This window comes from Urocitellus parryii, chromosome X, assembly GCF_045843805.1.
Source record: "Urocitellus parryii isolate mUroPar1 chromosome X, mUroPar1.hap1, whole genome shotgun sequence".
In the NCBI taxonomy this organism is placed as follows: domain Eukaryota; kingdom Metazoa; phylum Chordata; class Mammalia; order Rodentia; family Sciuridae; genus Urocitellus; species Urocitellus parryii.
The window spans coordinates 26,702,041-26,724,914 of record NC_135547.1 but is presented as its reverse complement, the minus strand read 5'-3'; the positions used below and the strand labels follow the sequence as shown (position 1 = coordinate 26,724,914).

Genomic DNA, 22,874 nt, shown 5'->3' with positions numbered 1-22,874 from the left:
AGCTGGTGAATTGCTGAAAAGGTCATACCTGAAAAACAGTCACAGTTAGGATCAATTTTGCAGTCACAGTCAGTGGGGGCACCAGCGATGATGGAGATCTCCCCATTGGTGGTCACTTGCTGAATGCGGTTTACTTTCCTCTCGTCTGTTTCAGCTATGAAGAGCAGCCCGCTGTGGGAGACGCTGATGGCCCTAGCCGACTCCAGAGTAGAGTGAATTGCTACCTTGCTGACCAAGAAATGATCGATGCCTGGCACCTGGCAGTGAATGGGGCGCCCTGCAATGATCCGCACACGCCTGTTCTCAGAAATTTGCAGCACAATGTTGTTATCCAAGACATACAAAGAATTGTCCATGGGATTGACTGCAAGGTCTGTTGGCCACTCTAATCGCACCTGCAAACAGAACAGAACACACACCGTTAGGTTACCATATCTTTCCAGAGGCAATTTTACCTTGAAAGAAACATTGGTTTGTTGTTTTTCCCCTCTTAAGAATTTCAGCAAATGTTAGTGATGTCTGACAGTGAAGGGGGGATATTTCTGATAAACATATTTATGATTTATGCTATTGCCAACATAATGCAAAGTTTTCTCTCTTTTTTTTTTTTTCAATTCCAGAAGGATCCTCTGAATAGCAGTTTTCAGAGTGTAGTCTCTGGACCAGCAGCAATGGCATCACTTGGGAACTTGTTAGAAATGCAAATTCTCAGGCTCTACACTAGTTCTATTGAATCAGAACCCCTGGGGATGGGGACCCAGTCACCTATGCTTTAACAAGCCTTCTAGGTGATTCTGAGAACCATCGCCCTAGGGCTTCTGGATTGCTATAAACACAATTCTTTCTCATTGTGTGGTAGATGCATTGAAAACAGTCATAGCCTTTTGGACAACAGAAAACCGATTTTACTTAGCAGTTGTTAGCGTAGACGTAATATCCGTATTGTGGATTACTTATGTATAGTTCATCAGCTATTGGTTTGGAATCCTAGGTTGTATCATACTGCTTGCTCAGCTTGGCCTGGTTCACCCATGTGCCCCCTCCCTCAGAAAGAAACATTTTTTTTTCATTGAATTTGTTGAGAATATTCTCTGGGCTAAGTCTTATGCTAGGTTTGGGGGCTTGAAAAATTACTATGACACAGCCTCAACCCTCAAATGACTTATGGTCTGGTAGAGCCCTTGGAGGAACCTTAAGCAATTACTCTCTACGTTATGAGAAGGAGACAGCAGAGTGGGTATGAGAGTACTTCACCTGAACTGGGAGTCAGGAGGCAAGATATTACCAAAGAATGTGATTGCTAAGTAGGGGCTGAGATGACCAGTAGGAGAGGAATGGGGTGGAAGTTGAGGAGAGTGAGTTGAGGTCAATCTGGGCAGAAGTAACAGCAGAGTGAAGGCGCAGAGGTTAGAGACAGAATGGCCCATTTAGGTTACTACAAATAATTCAGTAGCCAGGTGGTATGAACTAAATTGTGTCCTCCCCAATGTGACTGTATTTGGAGACAGAACCTTCAAAGAGTAAATTCAGTTTAATTGAGGCTATAAGGGTGGGGTCTTAATCCAAAGGACAGGTGTCTCTATAATAAGAGGAAGAGATGCCAGGGCTGTACATACACAGAGGGATATAGCACAAAGCTGGCCATCTGCATGCCAAGGAGAGAGGCCTCAGGAGAAATCAAACATGTCAACACCTTGATCTTGAATTTCTAGCCTCTGGAAGTGTGAGAAAATAGGTTTCTATTGTTTAAGCCACCCAGTCTGTGACATTTTTGCCCAAGCAAACTAATATACCAGGCAAAATAGGGAAGTGCATGTCCAATTTAATTCTGATGACCAGGGGAAGCTACTGAAGGGCTTTAAGTAGGGGTGTGACATGGTCACATTTGGGTTTTAGATGGATCATATTTGGGTTTTAGCTGCTATTGAGATTATATTGGAGGTGGAGGCAAGATGGAGGCAGGCAGTGGCTCAAGTAAGGGATTATGGTGCCTGAACTAGAATGACAATGGAGGGCATGGAGAGTAGATGGATTTGAGACATGTTAAAGAGATAGAAGTAAAAGGACTCTGTGTGTTTGTGTGTGTGTGTGTGTGTGTGTGTTGCCTTGTGCTAAGTGCTGTGCTAGGTACTGGTCTGCACTTGAGTTCCTTTCTGGACATAGGAGTTGGTGCAATGCCTGCCCTGACATCTTCTTGAGAGTGAATATTTATCCCTGGGTACTTCTAAGAGAACTATGTTCCATGCCCCTCTCCACCTCACCACTCTAGTTTCTCTTTGTCTCCTTTTAGGCTAGACAAAGGCAGAAAAAAAATATTCCATTTGTGGCCAAAATAGTAACTATAATGTAGCCTTTTTTTTTGGCTTTAAGTAAAAACCCCAAGAAGGCTTTGCTTTCCTCATAGAAGCTGAAAGTCTGAAAACAAGATATGTTCTCATTGCGTTCTGAGGCCCACAGCTTCCCCAGCTGGAAGAGGTCTGATATGTATTTAGTAAGCAAGCCCAGGTAGTAAGATATGGTTCTTCCTCTGCTTGTGTCTCAAAAGGGAGGGCAACTGGTGATGTTGTGAAGAGGACAAAGGTTGCCTTTGACCTTCTCTATTGGACCACCTGGGGCTCTTTGCCTCTGCCTCTGGGTGTTTCCCAGACACCTAGCAAACCTCATTCTGTTCCTACATCTCTGCATGCCCTCCACCTCCACATCCACACTGGCCTTCTCTGGTCAGTACCATATGCCTCTGGGCAGCTAGGAATTTGAGTGCTAATGGGGTATAAAGCTCAGCTTGTGTTATGCATGTTCTACAGTGCCTTTCAGACTGAGGCCATTGGATAAACATTAAATACCAGCCTTAACAGCTCCCAGAGCAGTTTGCGGTTATGTGTTCCTCAGCACGTCTGTCTGAGGCCTTTGCGTGTCAGTGCCCTGACACGGAGAGAGGCAGTGAGGCCTGCTGCTGCTGAGGGCGCTGACTCTTCCTCCACCATGTGCCCCTGCCTTGGACCTCTATATACACTATCGTGCTTGTACAGAAACTGTCTGTGTGCACTAGTCCTATGGAGCATGGTCCCCCAGGAAATAAGCCAGGGCTGGCTGAGGAAGAGGAAATAAATTTATTTCAGTACAACACTCCTATTTTGATGGAGTCTGAAGTCAGTGACCCAGAAAAAACAAACCTGGCAGAAATGACATTCTAATTATCCCCACTCTGGGAGCCAAGGCCAGGGCAGAGGCCGGGATGGCACACACCTGGCAGGAGCAAGAAAAGGAGCATGTTTTGGATTCTATTCTAAGCTATCAAGGCTGCTTCTGAGATAAAGGCTGGTAGTTGGAAAATAAGCTGTTGAATTCTCCAACTCAGCCAACCTGATTTAGGCCAATACTATCAGTGTCATGTTTATTAGATTTAATATTGCTTCAAAATACACCAGCTATTGTGTCTGTTTGTTTTCTTCTCCATCAAATAAGCCACCCTCTGGCAGTTTCCTGTGACTAAAGTGGCCTTTGTGCTTCTGAGACACTTTCTATACCAACTACACAGAATCCCTTTAATTCCCATTTGATTTGGCTGCGCAGCTTGTCTATGAAATCAGCTCAGATGAAGGATGTGTGGCTACTTAGTAATCGAGGGGCTGCCTTTTCAGAAGATGGACCTTTTTACCTTTTTTAGGTTGTCAGTTTCTTTTATAACCTTCTATCATTAAATACTTCCATTTCCAGGTAATTTTTCAAGAAACTGGTGCCTTACACCCACACAATAGAAACAAAGTATTTACTATCAAGGCATTTCTATAACATACAACCTAACATATGGGATGGGGTCTTTGAACTGATTCTGGTAGTCAGAATTAATGTCTATTAGTTGCAGAGAGAGCCTGGAATTACATGCTACTAAAATCGGGCTAAGGTTAACTCCTGAGAGCTGTTGGCGTTTGTCCTAGTGGTTTCTCAGGGGGAGGGCGCAGAAGAGATTTCTTTTGGGGTGGAGAACAGAAAGAGATCGAAAAGCAGCAGTGAAGCTCTATAAACTCTGCCTAGTGACCTGGCCCACAGGCAAGCCATTTGGCCTAATTTGTGATGCTTGCCCCACCTTGTAAAAATACATTAATTTGTTTGAAATGTCAAAATGTATTTAAACTAAACTTGAATTAAAGGTCACTGGCATAGCCGCCAGCTGGTGGAATGTGCCCATCTCCCAACAATCTTCCCCGGGAAATAACCCTGAGCAGGAAGGGGCTCTTGGTCCTGATGTCAACCCTTGACAGCACTATGTCTTCCGCTGCTAATTGAAAACTTGCCTTGAAGGGAGCTGACTCTTAGGTCAACCAGTTCCCTGGTTGGTTTAGAGATCCAGCTAATTTTGACTTAAGTAAAAGTTTATAGTAGCAGAATACTATGGGAAAAATCTAGGTGTAAAATCAATATCTAAAAATGGACTTTTGATTAGACTAGGTTAGAAAATCCCTCAATTAGAAACCTAACCCCACTCCATAGACACAAACTATCATTTGTGTACTTGGGCTCTCTTGAACAGTTTGACTTCAGATTCACTCTTTCCACTAGTATGTAACCCTCTGGAAATTGGATTATCCTCTTTGCATCTCTGGTTTTCTAACTATAATAAGGAAAAAAAGGCTAATGATAGCATATAGTATTTCTATAGTATAGAAATAGTACTATCTATTTATGTGGATTAAATGATACAATGATATAGGGTGTTCAACTCAGTGTCTGGCACATAGTAAGGGATGGTAAGTGGCATTAATATAAATAACAGTTTCATTGTTACATATCTTTAGAACTAGAAGAAACCTAAACCAGTTACCATTCAATGTAGTTCCTTTTTGACTGTTTTTTAGACTTTGGTTGTCCACATACCACTTTTATGAATTTTGCCTTACACCTATGCCAAGTGCACTATAATTGACTTAATATTTTTCTTTAAATTGACCTACTTTTTAAACATGAATAGGTGCTGCCCTTTTTCTTTTAACTGGTCCTAATTTATAGCACCTATAAAATTACAGAACCACTAATATAGGCTGTTAATAAAAGTAACTACTATTTATTGAGTGCTTCCTAGGTGTCAGACATTTTACATGGATTATTATTTTATATACTTGAGAAAAAAAATCACTTGAAAAAATATTACATTCCAAGTTTTTAGATATGTTTGTAGCTCCTATGTCATCTGATTTCCTCATTCAGAAGAATGGTCACAATCTTTACTCTTTTCTTACCAAGTCTGGCCTCCCCTTTACCTCTTTTGGATCAATCTAAAAATTGCTCTCTGGCTAAGAAGGTCAAAAATTTATTAGGAATCAAGTGATTTGTGTTTCTGTTTGCAGTCTGTTATCTTTTAGTTCATTGCCTTGTGGGTGCCTACTATGTGCCAGACACGGTTATGAAGGTGAACAAAATGGGTTTCTTCTGTGCTAGAAGGCAGATACAGAAATAGGTCATTTAATATAGTGTGGTTAAGTATCATGATAGATGCCTGGGGGGCATGGGAACACAGAGGAAGGAGTTTGGGTGAGATACCTAGGAGAGAAATGTAAACTTAACATGAAGGTTAAAACTAAGGTGTCTAAAGCAAGGTGGGAAGAGTGATCTAAGCAGAGGAATAGAAATGAAAAAAAGCACAGAAGCATAAAATGGGGTAGCTATGAGTTGTAGACACAGTTCTAAATATTTGTCAGGGACACTATGTCCAGGTATCACCATTAAGACACTACTTTTGGGTATGGTTAGTACTGTGCACTGTAGGATGCTTAGCAGCATTACTGGTCTTTATTAGTTTTTAACATGAGTGTTTTTATAAAAATTATTGTATTTATTTATTTTTATTTGGTGCTAAGGATTGAATTCAGTGCCTCACAGATGCTAGGCAAGCGCTCTGCTACTGAGCTACAGCCCTAGCCCTGGTCCTTATTCTTTATGCCAGTAATATTTTGTCTCCAATCATGATGACCCAAAATGTCTCTAGGCATTGGAGAATGTTCCCTGAGGGGCAAAACCTTATCCCTTGTTGAGAAGCACTGGATTAAGTCATGGAGAGCTGTGTATGCTAAGACCTCTAGACTTAAACTGTAGGTGTTGAGGCATCTATGAAGATCTTTAAAATAGAGAGCTGACATGGTCAGATTAGTATTTTAGAAAGATTTCTTAGACTGCAGTCTGGAAGTCAGGCTGGAGGGAAACCAGACTAGATGTGAGAAAACCAATTTGGAGGCCAGCCATTCGTTAGTACATCCATCCATGAATATATAATTCCATCCAACCATGTGTAATATTAAGTGTGGATCCAGGTAGACATAGTCTCTGCCTTCTTGGTACTCAGAGTCTGAAATACTGCTTCTCATACATTTTTGATTTATAGAGATGTTTGAGAATCTGGTAAAAGCTATGTATTCTCTCTCTAGAAAAAAATTTTCAGATATAGTAGAATGAAGTGGTTAGGAGCTCAGGCTCTGAAGGTAAGACTTCCAGGGTCAAAAATTCTGAATATATTATTTGCTGTTTCTGTGACCTTGGAGCAAATGAATGAACATACCTGAACTTCAGTTTCCTCATCTAGAAATTGAGTAAAATTCTCAAAAACTATTATAGGAATTAGGTGAAAAAAATCTATACAAACCACCAAGCACAGTGCCTGGCACACAGAAAGCTTCATAAAGGCTATTTATTTATTATGGAACATGCCTGTATTTCCTCAGGTTCCTTTCTGATTATTACAATGTTTCTTCCTTGGCGATCTTATAAACTCTTAAGTTTAATTCTATAGTCATGCTCTTTTAAGGTTTTCCTCGATTACACATCACTAGCCATTTCCTCCTGGCTCATTTATTTTATTCCTTGGGGATCTTTCTAATCTATATGTCCTCCAAGAAATATTTAGCTTATATTGGGATATGTTATCTCACATTTGTCTGCCAATTTCAATTTCATGGCTAATATTTTAGCTTATTACTTGGATTCCCCTATTATTTGTAATAGTACTCTTGGTACACTTCCAAGCATAGTCCATACTATTTTAATTTCCTTTTTTCTATCAATAAAGTTTATTTGTCCCATGTTACACACTATACTAGGCACTCAAAAAAAATTTGCTCTAATAAAGACAGAATGAATTACTTCCCTCATGGAGTTTACAGTCTTTTGCTAACTTCTTTTCCTTTATTTTTCAGTATGTCCAAGGGGCTGCCAGTGGCATAGAACAACAGATTATTGCTGTTCCATTACACTCATTTTAAGAAACTAATTTTCATGAAGAGCCTGTAAAACATAACACGACTGTTAATATCTTATAATTTCTACCAAGTGCTAATAACTCCTTTTCCCAAAGTTCAACTATGTTGAAGAAACCAGTCATTCCCCCAAAGGTCTTGTGTCCCCATCCCAAACATGACACCTCTAATCTCTCTCTTTTACTATATAATTGGAGCCTTATAGCTCATTTAAAAGTAACTCTGCTTGAGTTTGATCTCTGAGGCCTCTTCAGTAGGACTTTCCTGTAAGTGTATGATTATCTCTTCTGTAGTGTGCCTGCCCTGGGGAAGATACAGTGATGGGACTGAATGCTCTCTGCCAGGTATTCTGCCAACTCCACATTAGATTTCCCCATGCTTCTAAAAGCTGACAACTCCAGATTGTTAGCATCATTTTTTTGGTCAGTTTTCAAATGGCCTTCTCATTTCTTGACACTGATACTGCCTGAGCTTCTTCAAATTTACAAAAAAAAAAAAAAGGGAAAAAATTGTCTGGAGAAAGTTTGGTTTTTTGCACTTGGAAAGCATGATGTCACCTTTCAGAGTGATGGCCCCTATTGATCTTGCTTTAAAAAGTGGAAATTATTAGAAGATGAAATACAGCAAGATTATATGGCCTTGTCAACAGGTACATTATTTCCCATTATCCCAGATTCACACTCTTGTATATCTCCACATAATGGCTGGAGAGTGTGAAGAACCTCTCGACCTTTGGCCAAATGCATCTGCATAGTCTGTCTCCATGGCTGTCCAATGGGAAAAAAAAACCCTGACACTTAAATTGCATTATGCATTGCAAATGAATAGCTAGTACCAACGTAATCAAAATTTATAATAGGACTGATCTTTAGAATTCTTTTACTAAAGAGGATTTAGATTAATTGCATCTACCTCAATGTCCCTAAGACATTTTGGAAGTGGAGGAAACAAAGCAGAAAAAAAGCCCCACAACAATATAAAAACTCCAAAGTAGTCCTGGTGTATTTTATCTTCTAATAATTTCCACTTGTTATAAGCAATATCAGTAAGGGCCATCACTCTTTCAGGTGTCATCGTGCTTTCTGCTTGCAGAAAACCAAATGTTCTCTAGATGGCTTTTCTCTCTCTTTATAAATCTGAAGAAGTTCAGGCAGTATCAGGGTCAAAACAAAATGTTAAATTTGTGGTTGCTAAGATTCCTGTGGCATAGACTACTAGTTCTAGGCCTACCCCATCATTAATTCACTCTTTCCTCAATACTAGACTCCTGATATTTTATCTGGGCACATTGCTGTCTAGAAAAAAAGACAATGAAGTCTTATTTGCAATGTGATGAAGTTCCAGGCAGCCCCATGCAGGAGGAAGCATGGAAGCATCAACACTTTCATATGGATGCTTTAAAATACTGATTAAGAAAAGCTGATCCCTGAAAGGAACCTCTTTTTGCCCTTGCTTCCATTCTACAATATAAATATACTGGTGAGAGTTTTAGCAGATATCTTGGACCATGAGGAGGCCCAGAACATGGAAGTTGCATGCTAGGATGGCAGGTTAGAAATACAGGAGACTAGGTCCCAAATGATACTGTGGAGCTGCCATCTCAGTTCTTAACTATGTATCTAGTCAGGCTGCTATCTTCTTACGTGAGTGTTATTATGAGGTTTTCTGTTATTCTCAGTTGAATCTAATTACAATGAAGACAATACTCTACTGACTATATCATTATAGTCAAATTGTTCCAACACATTTCTAGTTTTACACTTTTGGATAAATCACCCATGTATGAAAAATTAAAGTAAATTAAACTGAAATAAATTAATATCTGAAAGTGACTGACACATGTAGCAAGTGCATTCAGACAGCCCTTTAAATTTTGTCTTTTATTTGTTGAATGATATATAAAAACAAAAATTGTACATATTAATAAAGTACGATGTAAAGGTTGGTTTTGTTTTGTTTTGGTGCCAGGGATTGAATTCAGAGGCACTTAAGCACTGAGCCACATCCCCAGTCCTTTTTATTTTTTATTTTTATGCAGGGTCTTGCTAAGTGGCTTTGGGCATCATGAAGTTGCTTGGACTGGTCTTGAACTTGAAATCCTCCTGTCTCAGCCTCCCGAATCTCTGGGATTACAGGAGTGCACCATCATGCTTGGTACATGTAAAGTTTTGAGATGTGTATATTGTGTAATATTTAAATGAAATTAAACATTTTATCTCCTCAAACATTTATCATTTCTTTATTATAAAAACAAGTATGTTATTATCATCTATACTCACACTAATGTGTAATATAGCACACCAGGATTTCTTGCTCCTATCTAACTGTAACTTAGTACCCATTCATTAGCTTTCCCATCCCTTCCTCTCCCCTAATCCCCCTGGCCTCTGATAACCATCATTCTATTTCCAGTTTCTATAACATTGACTTTTTTAGATTCCACATGTGAGTGAGACTATGTGATACTTGTCTTTGTAGGCATGACTTATTTTACTTAATGTAATGATGTTCAGTTCTATCCATGTTGAAGGTTGGCCATTTGCTAAGAGGATGACTAATAGCTTAAATTTAGTGATTAACCTCAAGCATTCTTATTTACACAAGGGTCCATTTATGGGCCCTTCAAGCTGTTCTTCCAGCTCCATGACTAACTCAATCAGAACCAGTGCTTCTTCATTATGCTGTAAATGCTTGTTAGTCTTCCTTTGCCTTTTACCTGGTCTGGGACCTTAAAGACAAGGATGAATACTCGTTCATTTCTGTGTTCCCAGTATCCAGTATTATAGTTGGCAAATGTTTTTTTGAGTGAAAACACAAGTGCTTCATTGACTAACAATTTCAGTCCATGTAAGCATTTTAAAATTATAACATGTAAACAGCCTCTTACCATTGTGTACATCCGCAAGACTGGGATCCTAATTAGAATAAGAAACATTACATGCTTATATAAATATATCAAAATAGATTCTACTATCATATATAACTAAAAAGACCCAATAAAATATTAAAAAACCCTCTAAAATCTACTTTTCATCAGTGTGGTTGAGGTAGTATATTTGGGTTTCTAGAAACTCACTGAGCTTAGTGGGAATTGCCATAGTTCCTTAATTTTAAGAAGTACATTTTCCACTCCTTTGATATTTTAACATTTATAAAGTGATAATGTGTCTTATAATTGATGCATATGTTTAATTGGAACACTTATCACCACCACCCACAGTTATCAGACTAATGCTATGTCTTCTAGTCCATGGTATCTTAGAATTGAGGAAATATGATATTTCCAATATGGTCTGGAGATTTGGAGAGTCCTGAGACTCTTTCAGTAGGTCTGTGAGGTCAAAATTACTTTCTAATAATACTAATTGACCTTTTCTATTTGATCATGTGTATATGGTGGAGTTTTCTGGAGACTACTTCAGGCTAGTATACCCTTAGTTTTTTTTTTTAAAAAACTTCACATTCATAATTTCAAATACAGTAAATATAAACATCATAAAATACAAAGAAAAGCTCTTTGAGGATCCCCCCAAATTTTACGAATGCAAAGGGCATATGAACCCAAAACTTGAGAGTGGTTATTCTAGAGGAAAGAAACAGTGAAAGAAGCCATCCTTTTATATAAAGATTTCATTCAAGGTCATTAAGAAAAAAAAGCACATATCCTTTCCAAGATGGTTGCTGAAGCTCTAAGCCCTGTCCAAAAGCATACTGATGGAGTGCCTGAAAATTTTCACTTCCTCTGGAGACTCAAGGCCTGATGGGTGCTATAAAAGTTTGTTCTTACAGGCTCCCTCAGAACAATCAGCATGTACACACTCCCTGTGAGTCTGCTGTATAATTGCCACTACCTCATCTTAATAACAGGCATAATTGCTCTGAGTTTCCGTCAACCCTTTCTTGCATCTTCTTTCTGAAACTTCAATTTTGGAAATGGCACTTGTGAATACACAGAATGTTTAACTACTTCCAGTTTTCAATTTACAGCCAAAGTCATCTATCAGCAGGAGATGAAGGCCCAGTGTGAAAACTACAGAATGTCCTTCAGACTGCACAGCTAATTTGTTTGTAAATTTGATTGTTATTGTAAGAAGAACATATTGTACATGATGCTACTTACATGATGCTACTTGCCAATTTACTATTTGTATCTCTGTATTTTCGGTTTTATCATTAGAGCTAGAGAACTTAACCATTTCAGCACTTCTGGGGGTAGGGACAAGAATAGGAAAAAGGAAATCTATCATTTTCTCTTTCAAGTTTCTGTTTCAATTTAACTGTACAAATGTTTTTAAGTGCCTACTGTATATTCAGCACTGTGGGGAATACAGATACAGAGGGCAAGGCAACTGGAGAACAGTTCATGGTAATATGAAATCCTAAGTGAGGCTGGGTGATGAGACTATGATTCTGGGACAATTTGGAGTAAGGACTGCTATGGGTCTTCATGCAGTAGGAGGTGGGATTCTTGTGCTCTTGAGAACCAAGGCTTTGGCCACATCAAATCCAGGGACTTATAAAGAAGCCCTTGAAATCATTCTGCAGTTTCTTCCTGCTGATAAGTTGCAGAAACTTGTCTGTTGCAGGTTGTTAATATTATAGTATTGGCTCAACAGGATAGACTAAGCTTCCAATTCCCTTTGGCTCCTAAAGCAATTTACAGGCCAGAAGTATGACTGCATAGCTTTTATGAAATGGCCTGATTTCATTGATCAGCCACTCTGAGATTATGTTTTCATTTCTGTAGCTACTGCTAACCCTTCTTTCTGGTATAATATTTCAGGAAGAAACTATTAAAAAATTTCACCATGGAGATGTTAAGATAGAAATGGGCATGGCTCTGAATGGGAAGTGAAACATCACAATTCATGATTGCTCTACTCAGAAGTTCATTTCAAGTTAGACCAGAATTCCACAGATTGTCTCTCTCATCTTAACTCTGTAATGTTTCCAAATGATAAGGACACTAATAAGAGCAGATGGCCTAATGAACATTTAGAGGGAGGATTTAACTGGTCGAATTTTCATTAGCCCTTCAGTGTGCTTCCAGGTTTTGCCCACCACTTCCCTGTGTGTTAATACAGAACTGCACGCACTCAACAGATGGTCCAGCTCAAGCTTCATGCTTCTAGAACTCTGGAGATTGTACACATGACCACTTATCATGTGTAAAGAATTATTCAAGGAAGCACGAAGGCTATAGACTTGAGCCTGAACAATAGAAAAACTGGTGATGAATATTAAATACCTGAGTTTCAATAAGAGGGGAGTCAAAATCACCCTCACAAACACATTGAGCAGCTCTGGTTGAGGTCTACTGATAAGAGCTTCTTACATAGTCAGTAATGATGAAATCCTCTGTGGCAAACAGTCCACTCTAATTAGTGTTTCATCCAAACTGTAAGCATATCTGAGTGACTCCAGCAGAAGCAACAATGACATGAATCTAACACCTCATTGCACAGTATGCTAGTTATTAAGCTACTGTCTCACAGCTCCAAACTCACTCCTTTAAAGATGTTACTTTGTGATGCTGGGGTTGAGACACTGCAATCTACATTTTTATATTGCCAGCTGGATTTCTGATAGATCCTGACAATATGGGAAATAATGGGATCTTGGGAAGCTAGAGGAGTGAGAAGGGACTTGTTCCTTCCTGCTTGCTTTCTATTCTTGTCAGCATTGTCCCAACAGTAGCCCTTCATCTTGGCAGCAGTAGCTGGCAGCACTTTTTAGATTCTTTGTGTATTCTGAGAATCAGTTTCATGATGCCCTCTCAGAGGAACCAGAGACAAACTTAATTGTTACTGTAAGAAGAACATTGTTATTATAAGAAGGCTGCCATCCTCTTCTCAAAGGACTAGGTCCTATCTCCCTGGAGCAACCCACCCCCCATTACTAGGTTCTGACAACTCCAAACTCTTCTCTATATTTCTGTAGTCCTAGAGGTGGTGGCCACTTCCTGCAGATATTCCTTCTCTTTATTTTAACCCTTTAACAACTGTGCAGCCTATCCCCTATATTAAATCCAGTTAGAATAACTAATATAGTTATTTTTATTTTTATTTTTTTGATACCCGGGATTGAACTCAGGGGTGCTTAACCACTGAGCCACAACCCCAGCCCTATTTTGTATTTTATTTAGTGACAGGGTCTCACTGAATTGCTTAGGGCCTCACTGAGTTGCTGAGGCTGGCTTTGAACTTTTGATCCTCCTATCTCAGCCTCCTGAGCTGTTGGGATTACAGGTGTGCACCACTGTGCCCAGCTGGTTTCTGCTTTTATGACTGGATCTTGACTAGATTCATAACATGAACCCATACACAAGTATAGAAGAAGAATAATATGCTATTGTAGGCCAGGGGTAACAATAAACTAGTAAAACTAGTAAAGGTGAATAGGAACCAGAAAGGACTATCTTGTTATTAGTCAATAACTTCTTTTATCCATGTACTTCCTAAGTAATAGGTACTGAAATTGCCATGAAAATCCAGAAAATACCCATAAAAATAAATAACTGTTCTTGGAGGTTATGAAGTTGTTTGTGATTGACTTTAAATAGAGCTTCTCTGGAAATGCCATGTTCATGTCAATATTTTCTAGAAACTTCTCATTTTTGTGATTTTTTGAGGATAATTTCATGGTGTGTATCATGTGATTCTCACATATGCCTTTTAAAGACACAATTATGTATTAAATGGTTCATGAGGCTGGCCTAAACCAATATTTTCTATGTGTTTGAAATTTATAAATAATAATAATACATTGGGTATTTATCACTAAATTTCTTTTATATTCCCACTTGCTAGTCTCCTTGTCAGTCATCAGGATTGCTCCTTCAGAATCATCTCCTCAGTTTTCTGTTGGGAGTATTCTCTGAGGTAGACCAAATGAATACTTCTTCTTATGTAACTCAGGATAAATGCTTCTCAACAAAATGGCCTGTTGATAAATGATTTATATGTTGTCTTGTTCACTTTTCCAAACACATAATTTTTGCATGAAAAAAGGGAAATTGCATGGAAATGGAAGGAGACCCTCATTGTTATACAAAATTACATATAAGAGGTTGTGAGGGGAATGGAAAAAAAACAAGGAGAGAAATGAATTACAGTAGATGGGGTATAGAGAGAAGATGGGAGGGGAGGGGAGGGGGGATAGTAGAGGATAGGAAAGGTAGCAGAATACAACAGTTACTAATAGGGCATTATGTAAAAATGTGGATGTGTAACCGACGTGATTCTGCAATCTGTATTTGGGGTAAAAATGGGAGTTCATAACCCACTTGAATCTAATGTATGAAATATGATATGTCAAGAGCTTTGTAATGTTTTGAACAACCAATAAAAAAAAAGGAAAAAAAAGATGGCACTTCTGCTAGATGGAGTGCTACCTCTGAGTTATATTTACATTTGATACAGAAGAGTTGGTATTGATTTGTGTACTTTTCCCTCCCATAGTCAATAGAGACTGGGGCTATGCCTAAAGATATAGTCTGAAAGATAGCTATGCCAACTGGTTTGAGTTGTGACTTAGCCTATGATGTTGGACCTAAAACCTCTAGACATTAACCACTGAATTTACCAACCAGATATTTCTGTATCTTAGAGAGCTTCAGGTTCACCTCAGGTCCTGGAGCATGCCAAGCAAAATGTGTGGAAGACTGAGTGGCTCAAAAGTAGTTTGCAAGCTTTGCATCTTGTGACTCTCCCTGAACTTTGAAGATGCTTTTCCTCTGGTGCTTAATAGTTTTAATAAGAACTAACGTGCCATTGTCCTTTGTGTGAAAAGAGGACACTGCTGAGGGAGTTTTATTTATGTGATAAATCACATTTTCGATATAGCATTGAGCACGGTATTTGACTTTTATTTTAAGGCCCCTGACAACTCTGGCTATTTGCTTCTGTGCAGACATTTCAGCAGAATTTGGATATGCTGGAGTTGAAGATGTTGGCCTGCTGTCCTCTACTTCTTATATAAACAACCTGAGTTGTCATTTTGGAGGAAACAAAGCAAATATCTCTGATCAAAGTTTAGTATATTAGATTTTATTGATTGTGATTTTACCTAGAGATGCTGGCCTAAAAAGTGCAGTTAAAAAAGAGTTTAAGTGAATGTGGAGAAAGGAAACAATATTTAAAGGAATTCTGGATGATCTTATTGTGACATTTCTCCTAGTTTGTTTGTTTACTTTGTTTTTTTTATGTATTAAAATTTTTAAAACTGATAGACATGCTTAGAACCTGAATATCTTTTTTTTGTGTGTGGTGCTGTGGATTGAACCCAGGGCCTTGTGTATACAAGGCAAGCATTCTACCAACTGAGCTATATCCCAAGCCCCCTGAATATCTTTTTTTTATTTGTTTATTTATTTTTATGTGGCGCTGAGAATCGAACCCAGGGTCTCACTTATTCAAGGCAAGCACTCTACCGCTGAGCCACAACCCCAGCGCCCTGAATATCTTGATTAAAACAGAAGAGTCATTGGATAGATGAAGGAACTCGTAGACTAAATTGCTTCAAAAATCCTAGGACACTGCTTTCTTCTTATGATACATCAGCTTCACAACTTCTTTCCTTTTGGTTTTATACTAAGCTGGGAGCCCTTTTGTTTTCTCTTGAGAGAGTCATATTTTACATGTTGACCTAAATAAACTGACTTCTTTATTATCGAATCTAATATTTATTTATTTATTTTTTTGTGAAATTGACCCACCTAGAATGGCTGCAGGCTACTCACTGCATAAGCTGTTCTTTACCTCTTGATTTCAAAGAGATGGAAGATGATCTAAAATCTCAAATTCACAGACATATGAAACTCACACTGCATTCCAGCATTAACTCTATAATCATCATATTACTTCTTAAAGTAGAAAAAATGAAGGATTTGTGGCACGATTCAATGACTATTGTGAATATTCATTAAGTGATCTACATAGAACTTCACATCAGCACAAGATGGATAAAACATTCTGTGAAGGTCAAAGTAGGTTAAGACTAGTCTCTGGAGTATGTTTGCTATAACCCATCAAACACATTTATAGATTCTAGCTATCTGCAAAAGGTACACCTCTGTGAAAAGGACAGAAGGGAAGATTACATAATTTATCAGTTCCAAATTTCTTCTGGTCCTTTTTACCCCAGTTTTGTAACTTACCAGTTTAACTCTGTTTTGAGAACAGAAGGACAAATACTAGTAGTAGTAATAACGATTTATTGAGCACTTACAGCCAAACATTTTGCTAAGTGGTTTATACACATTGTTTCATTGAATCTTCACAACCTCAGTATGGGGAAGGTAACATTATCATCCTCATAATAAATAAAGAATTTGTCCCTGAGAAGCACATGATGAGTGTGGATCCAGGATTCAAACCCAGGCAGTCTTTGTTCCCAACTACTATGCTTAGTAACTTTCTGTATTGATACAGTTATGAAGGAGTGTCTACCTTCAAGACCTGACTTTGTCTCTTGTATCCTCTATTAAAGAATTAGAGAAAGGTTTGGCTCTCCTTTGCAGTTACAGAAGGTGCTTTTTCTGCATTTGACAGAACCAGGAGACTAGGTCTGGGCTGCATGAGCAATAAATAACATTATCCATGAATGCATTTAAATTGGAGACTGACAGTGATAGATATTACAAAATCAGAATAACCACCTTGCAGACTTATTTTGTTCTTGTGTCCTCCCATTTTAGCAAGTGTATGATGAATCAACAGAAAATATTTCCTGAAGATGCCAATTAGCATCTTACATCATCCCTTATATTTGTAAAGCACTTCATACTTTTCCAAGTGCTTTCACATTAAAAAAGAGAGGCCACTTAATCAACAATTGGGTAATTTATCGAATTAGCCTTCATAAGGAAGAATAATTAGCCAGTTATAAAATTCTAGTGTCAGTTTTCCAAGAGTATTGCTGAATCTAAAATTCCAGAGAACTCTCTTCTAGGTCAGGAAGTAGACAAAAATGATTGAATTTTTTTCTGTATTACTAAATTTCAGATGAGAACAGAATAAATGAAAAAGGAGTGCTCTTTTACTAAAATACAGAAATGACAACTGAAAGTGTTAAATGTTATTTGACATTATGCAATTTTTTTAGCAATAATATGTAACATATCTTTCATTTAAAGGCAAGTAACATGGAAAGCCACTAGGAACTTTGAAGGAAAACTTTCCAAATGGTTTTTGGTGATACTATCAAATCAGAATCTAAACAACACTGCCATCTTATACTCTGTGACAGGATGATTTGATTGCTGTGTAGATTGAGGTTTGTGCCACTTCCCTTTCACATGCCCATCTAACTGGTGTGGCAAATGAACACATAAAAGTCAAGGTTATATGTAATGCCATATGGTCCCTTGTTTCAGTTCAACAATTTACAGTTGCAAGCACCTTTCAAAAAAGAAAGTTCTTTCATATGTGTTTTGGCTGAGAGTGTGCGGCACAAATGAATAGAGCTGAACTTTGCTGATTAAGATGCATATGTTTGGACTATTGCAATAACGAATTGCTAAGCAGTTATATTGCTGTACTATTGATGTTGTCCAGGTATGAGAACAGTGGAAAAAATATGAAAATCCATTGGAAGTTTGGTTGTTATGACTTAATGGCATCTCATCCATTATTTGATAGTTACTATGAAGATGGTTGGTTCACTTGGTTAAACAAACCATGACTGATCAGGATGCAATTAAGTGCAGTTTGGCACAAGGGCTATGGAATAACTATTTTGGTTCCATTCTGCTACTCCCTGGGCCTCATTAATCTTCTGTTTTATGCTCTCTACTCCGTTCTCTTATCCTTTTTGTCATCTCTCCTTTTCTCCCATGTAGCTGAGCCTGTTGTCCATTGGTATTGCTAGCCCCTAAGAGATGTGTTTCCATATATTTAGATATTTCACATACCTTGGTTTCATCTTCCTAGTCTAGGTGTTGTCTTGAAACTTACTCTTTCCTTTTACCTCATATGTCTATACCTGAATTATCTGGAGTATGACCAGAGACTTTTCCTTTGTGTTGACAGTGAGATTGGCTCCATAGTCACTGAAGCATTGAGAGGGTGTGGTAGGGGTGGAGGTGGTGAGATTTTCATCTCTAGTGGCAAGAACTTTTAAAATAAACTTTCTTTTTTCCCTTGGGAGATCCCTTTATTCAAGCAAACTATTATAATTCAGATTTTCTTGATTCCCTACAGAGCTTCACAAAATTCAGAAGTCTGTCCCTGCAGGGAATTTCACTTATAATGGGCCTCCATTTGAAAGATCTAATTCTGTTCTCTTTTAGTGTGCACATGGGAGAGTGATGGAAGTGCACAAAGAAAGGCAAGTAACCCTTGAAAAACTTGAGTTTCAATATCATCCATATCACTCAGGGTGATGGAGGACATTCTATAGACATGAAAGGGCTGGCAGGGGAGAGAGAGAGACAATGAGAAACATTAGGCAAGAGTTTAAGAAGGAGAAAAGAAGGTGCTTTTTCTCCTTTTAAACTACTGTTTCTTTTCTTTTTTTCTTCCCAGATTGCTGTGACTTTTCATGCTTGGATATTATTATATATATTTTTTGAAAACAACAGAAAGTGCTGAATCTAGTTGTATAAAGTCAAATTGACATGTAGATTTTGAAAAGGAGGCTTTATATTTCCCCTTCTATCCAGTTGTGGTTAGTTTAGTTGAAGCTTGCAAAAAATTCTAAGGACAATAGAAATGGATTTTTCTGTTATATAGAGAGTGGAAGACAACCAGGGAAGGCACAGGTCTGCTGCTTGGGGCAGGTGGTATAATGCTGATGGATGAGAGAGAAAGGGAAGGTATTGTTTTCTCTGTTAAGGAAAAATACCACAAAGAATATTGATTCAAAGTTACTAAACCCCAAGATGGGTAACAGAATTTTAACTGAGTTTGAATAATTTTTTTCCAAGAAGATTTACCTCATAAAACTTACAAATGAGATTTAAGAATCAGGTGTGTGTGTGTGTGTGTGTGTGTGTGTGTGTGTGTGTTGATTATTATGAAGTAGTGGGCAATCAAAGACATGATGAAAGATCAGAGGAACATAGATCTGACTTCAAGTAGAATCACTTATGTCCCACAAACTTCATAGAAGGAGCTTGATTTGGAAAAGATTCTCAAATGTGTTACTGAACAGTTGATCTACAGTTCTTAGAAGAGCTAATATGACTGGAAACAGATTTTTGTCAAGTAGTTCTTATTTCCTTTTAAACAGAGTTACCAATGTGGTAAGGAATCTGAGTTGCATGACACCTTTGCAGATAAGTTGGGGAAATAATCAGTGAGAATAGCTTTCAGACCTGTTTTGGTTGTGACTCTCACTCAGAATTATTTTTTACACTATTATCCAGTTAAAATAAAAAAATGAAATAATGTTTACCCTTATTACACATAACACATTCTGATTTTTTGTTTCATTTTTTAAAAAAAGGCTCATCATGATCTATTATGAATCAGAGGCCATGAGTGATAGTTCAGTTAGATGGGTCCATAATCTAACAGATAACGGGTCCAGTGATGCTACAATTATATTTAGGCTCATCTACTTATCAATTTTATCATGAATGAAAACATAAAAGACATTCATCAAGCCTATTGGTGACACAAGGCTGGCATGGATGGTAGAAATATTGGATAATAGCAGAAAAATATAAAAACAAAATGCACTGAATCAAATGACATGGAATCGGAGGCATACTAATAATAGACCCTGACCCTGTTGTTTTATGCAGATAACCAACTGTGCAAGTACAAGATGAGGACATAGGGATGAGAAAAATGACTTTTTAGTTCACAGCAATTATATCACATACCAAAAGTGTGATATAGTTGTAAGAAAACCCAAATAAATGTTAGCTATGTTTTTTTAACCTGTACTCTTTTTAGCATTTTGCAAAGTGACTTGGGAGTCGCCATAAGAACTACCGTTGAATGAGAGTAAGCCTGAATAGAGAATTTATTGAATTTGCTGCTTTTAATCTTTTTAATAAATTGGTACCTATTTTGTTTGAAGTAAATATTCTGTGTCTAAAGTACTTTTGAAAGGTACTGGGAAAAAGGAATAGAAAAAAGGATGTAGAGAGTTGTGATAGTCTCCATTCTGTTTCCAAGTAGTCAGAGCACACTGGGATTACTTTATTCATTTCTAGAAGCCACACTTTCAAAGAGATATGGGTAAATGGAAATATGTCCAGAGATGAGTGAGGAGAGTGATGAAGGAACTCAAAACCATGCCAAGTGAGACACAGTTAAATTAATTTGGGATTTGATTGTGGAGGATGCAGTTTGATAGTTTGCTGAAAATAATGTGGATTTTGGCATCAGGTTGAAAAGGTTCAAATTCCAACACTGTCCATTTTATTGGTTGTATGGTCTTGACCAAATTATTCAATTCTCCTGAATCTTTCTTCACAGTTATTAAAAATGGGGGAATATAATATCTATCTTGGAGGATTGTCAGGAGAATTAAATAAGAAAATATGTATGAAAGTATCCACTATAGTACTTGATTCACTGGTATATGAATTTAATAGGAAAAAAGATTAAATTTATAACTATAGTCTGAAGAGTTGCAGTAAGACTAGGTGGCAAAAGTTATAGGAACAAAACATTACAGTTAAAGGGATCCCAGAAGAACTTTCTATCAATCAGAAAAATTCAAAGATGGAATGAACTGCTTGGGGGAAGGTAGTAAGTTCCTTATCACAAAAAGCACATGAAAAGAAGCTGGATGGTTTCCATATGGTGAAATATTCAGGAGGGGAGTCCAGCATGAAACAACTGGGGATAGGAGCAGGGTTCCTAGTAGACTAGCTTGATAGACTAAATGTATTGGGATAGTTTCTTCCTCGGAAGAACCAATTACCTTCCTTCTTAAACATGGATGATCCCCCTGCCCTTCATTAGGCCCATCTGAGAAATGGGTACTATTGGGAACCAGTGAGGAGTATACAGATCATCCAAGAAGCATTTGTGTAGGATTGATTATGTATTGGGCTCTCCAGACAAATAAATAAAAGTGGGCACCTTATGGGAAGTGGGTCAACAGGATTATCTGTGCATGCAAAAGATCCATGTTGCTTGTGTATTTGCTATTAGGCTGATTTTTGAATGGGCATTAGGGTGGCTTCAAGAAGCAAATCCAGTGTTTAGATTTTCCATCCTTCCAAGAGACTTGATGTAATTCCCAATTCCATTCTAGTCAGGCATGAGATGGAAGTACAGAGCAGAAAGATTCAAACGCAACAACGGAAATAAAGAGCCAATCTCTCTATAATCAACTCATCTCCCGAAGTGAAAGGCCTGGTTGTTTATAGCAGTGCTTAGAAAGGGAAGTTATGCTGCAGAGTTTATACTGAGAATTCAGTTTCATATTTCAGTAAATAAAAAAAGAAAAGATATTGATTTTGAACAAATGGCTGATTTTATTGTCAAAGCAAATTTCATTTCTTGAGATGATTAGATTTTATTAAACTATTTCCTAAGTGCCACTAAACACACATTCTGTGAATAAACAGCATATTCCTCAACCAAGCACCATTTTTCACTCAGCTAAATACAATGACATTTGGTCCACTCCAATTGTCATTGAAAATATGGAAGCTGGAAAAATGCATGCTTGAGGTCAGAAAGCTTGTGCTCAAATTTTGCTTGTATCAATGACTAACTCCATGATTGCAACACAATATATACTAGTTCAAGGGTGGTTGGGTGTTTGAGATAAAATGCAGCAATATGAGTAAGATGCTCAGCATAGTTCCTGGCCTATAGTAGGCTCTCAATAAGTGACGGAAGTTATTCTTTGAACTACTAAAGGACATCAAGATCTGCTGAAGATTAGGACAGGCTATGGAGGATTGCTTCTTTCTGAGGCTCTAGTTGGTCTCAGAAAGTGCAGAAGACAAAATAAATATGAGAAAGAGGACCATTTTGTTGCATGATTTCCCAACCTCCACAAATATTATACTGGCATGGATAGGACTTTCCTTGTTGGTGACTTTTTGGTTTCAAAATGATGGGAAGGTAAGAAGGAACTTTAGGAACATGGTTATACTTCTGTAGAGAAGGCTTCATGAAGTGAGACTAGTTGGTTCATCTTCCTGACTCCAGAAAGTCCTGGATGCCAAGCATTTATAGATTATTGCTATCCAACCTTTGCATGAAAAGTTCCAAGAAGCTGGAACTCTACAGAATATTTTGATAATATATGGTGCTACCACACAGTCTCAGAAAACAGTAAGCTCTTCTTAAAGTCTGATTCAAAATCTTCATGCTGCATCACAAGCTTCTTTTTTCTTCCCTGTCTGTTCCTGTCAGCAAAAACCATGCACTCTCATTTAGACATTTGTCTCTGCCCTCATCCATCAATATATTTTGATTTACTGAAATATGAAACTGAACGCTGCGTAAGCTCAGCTGGATCACTGTAAGTACTACTATAAACAACTGGGCCTTTGCTCTTGGAAGGTGTTGTGAAGTTCTCTACTCAGCTTTCTTCTTTCAAATTGAAGATAGCCCTAGTTCTTAAGTACAGTCATGGGAAACATCGGTCGCCAACCTGCCATGGTTGTCTAAACAGACAGGAAGCTTTGGCCATAATGGCTGAGCATCTAGG

At 38.0% G+C, this 22,874-nt stretch overlaps 1 protein-coding gene across 3 annotated transcripts in view; it reads right to left on the bottom strand.

Annotated features, from left to right (window-relative positions):
* Nucleotides 1-22,874, bottom strand: part of Tenm1 (teneurin transmembrane protein 1) — a 556,980-nt gene that overhangs the window by 38,139 nt on the left and 495,967 nt on the right. For all 3 annotated transcript variants that reach the window (XM_077793578.1, XM_077793579.1, XM_077793580.1), the window contains one exon: nucleotides 29-395. In XM_077793578.1, coding sequence (XP_077649704.1) covers nucleotides 29-395 — 367 coding nt within the window. The remainder of the gene's footprint in view (nucleotides 1-28; nucleotides 396-22,874) is intronic.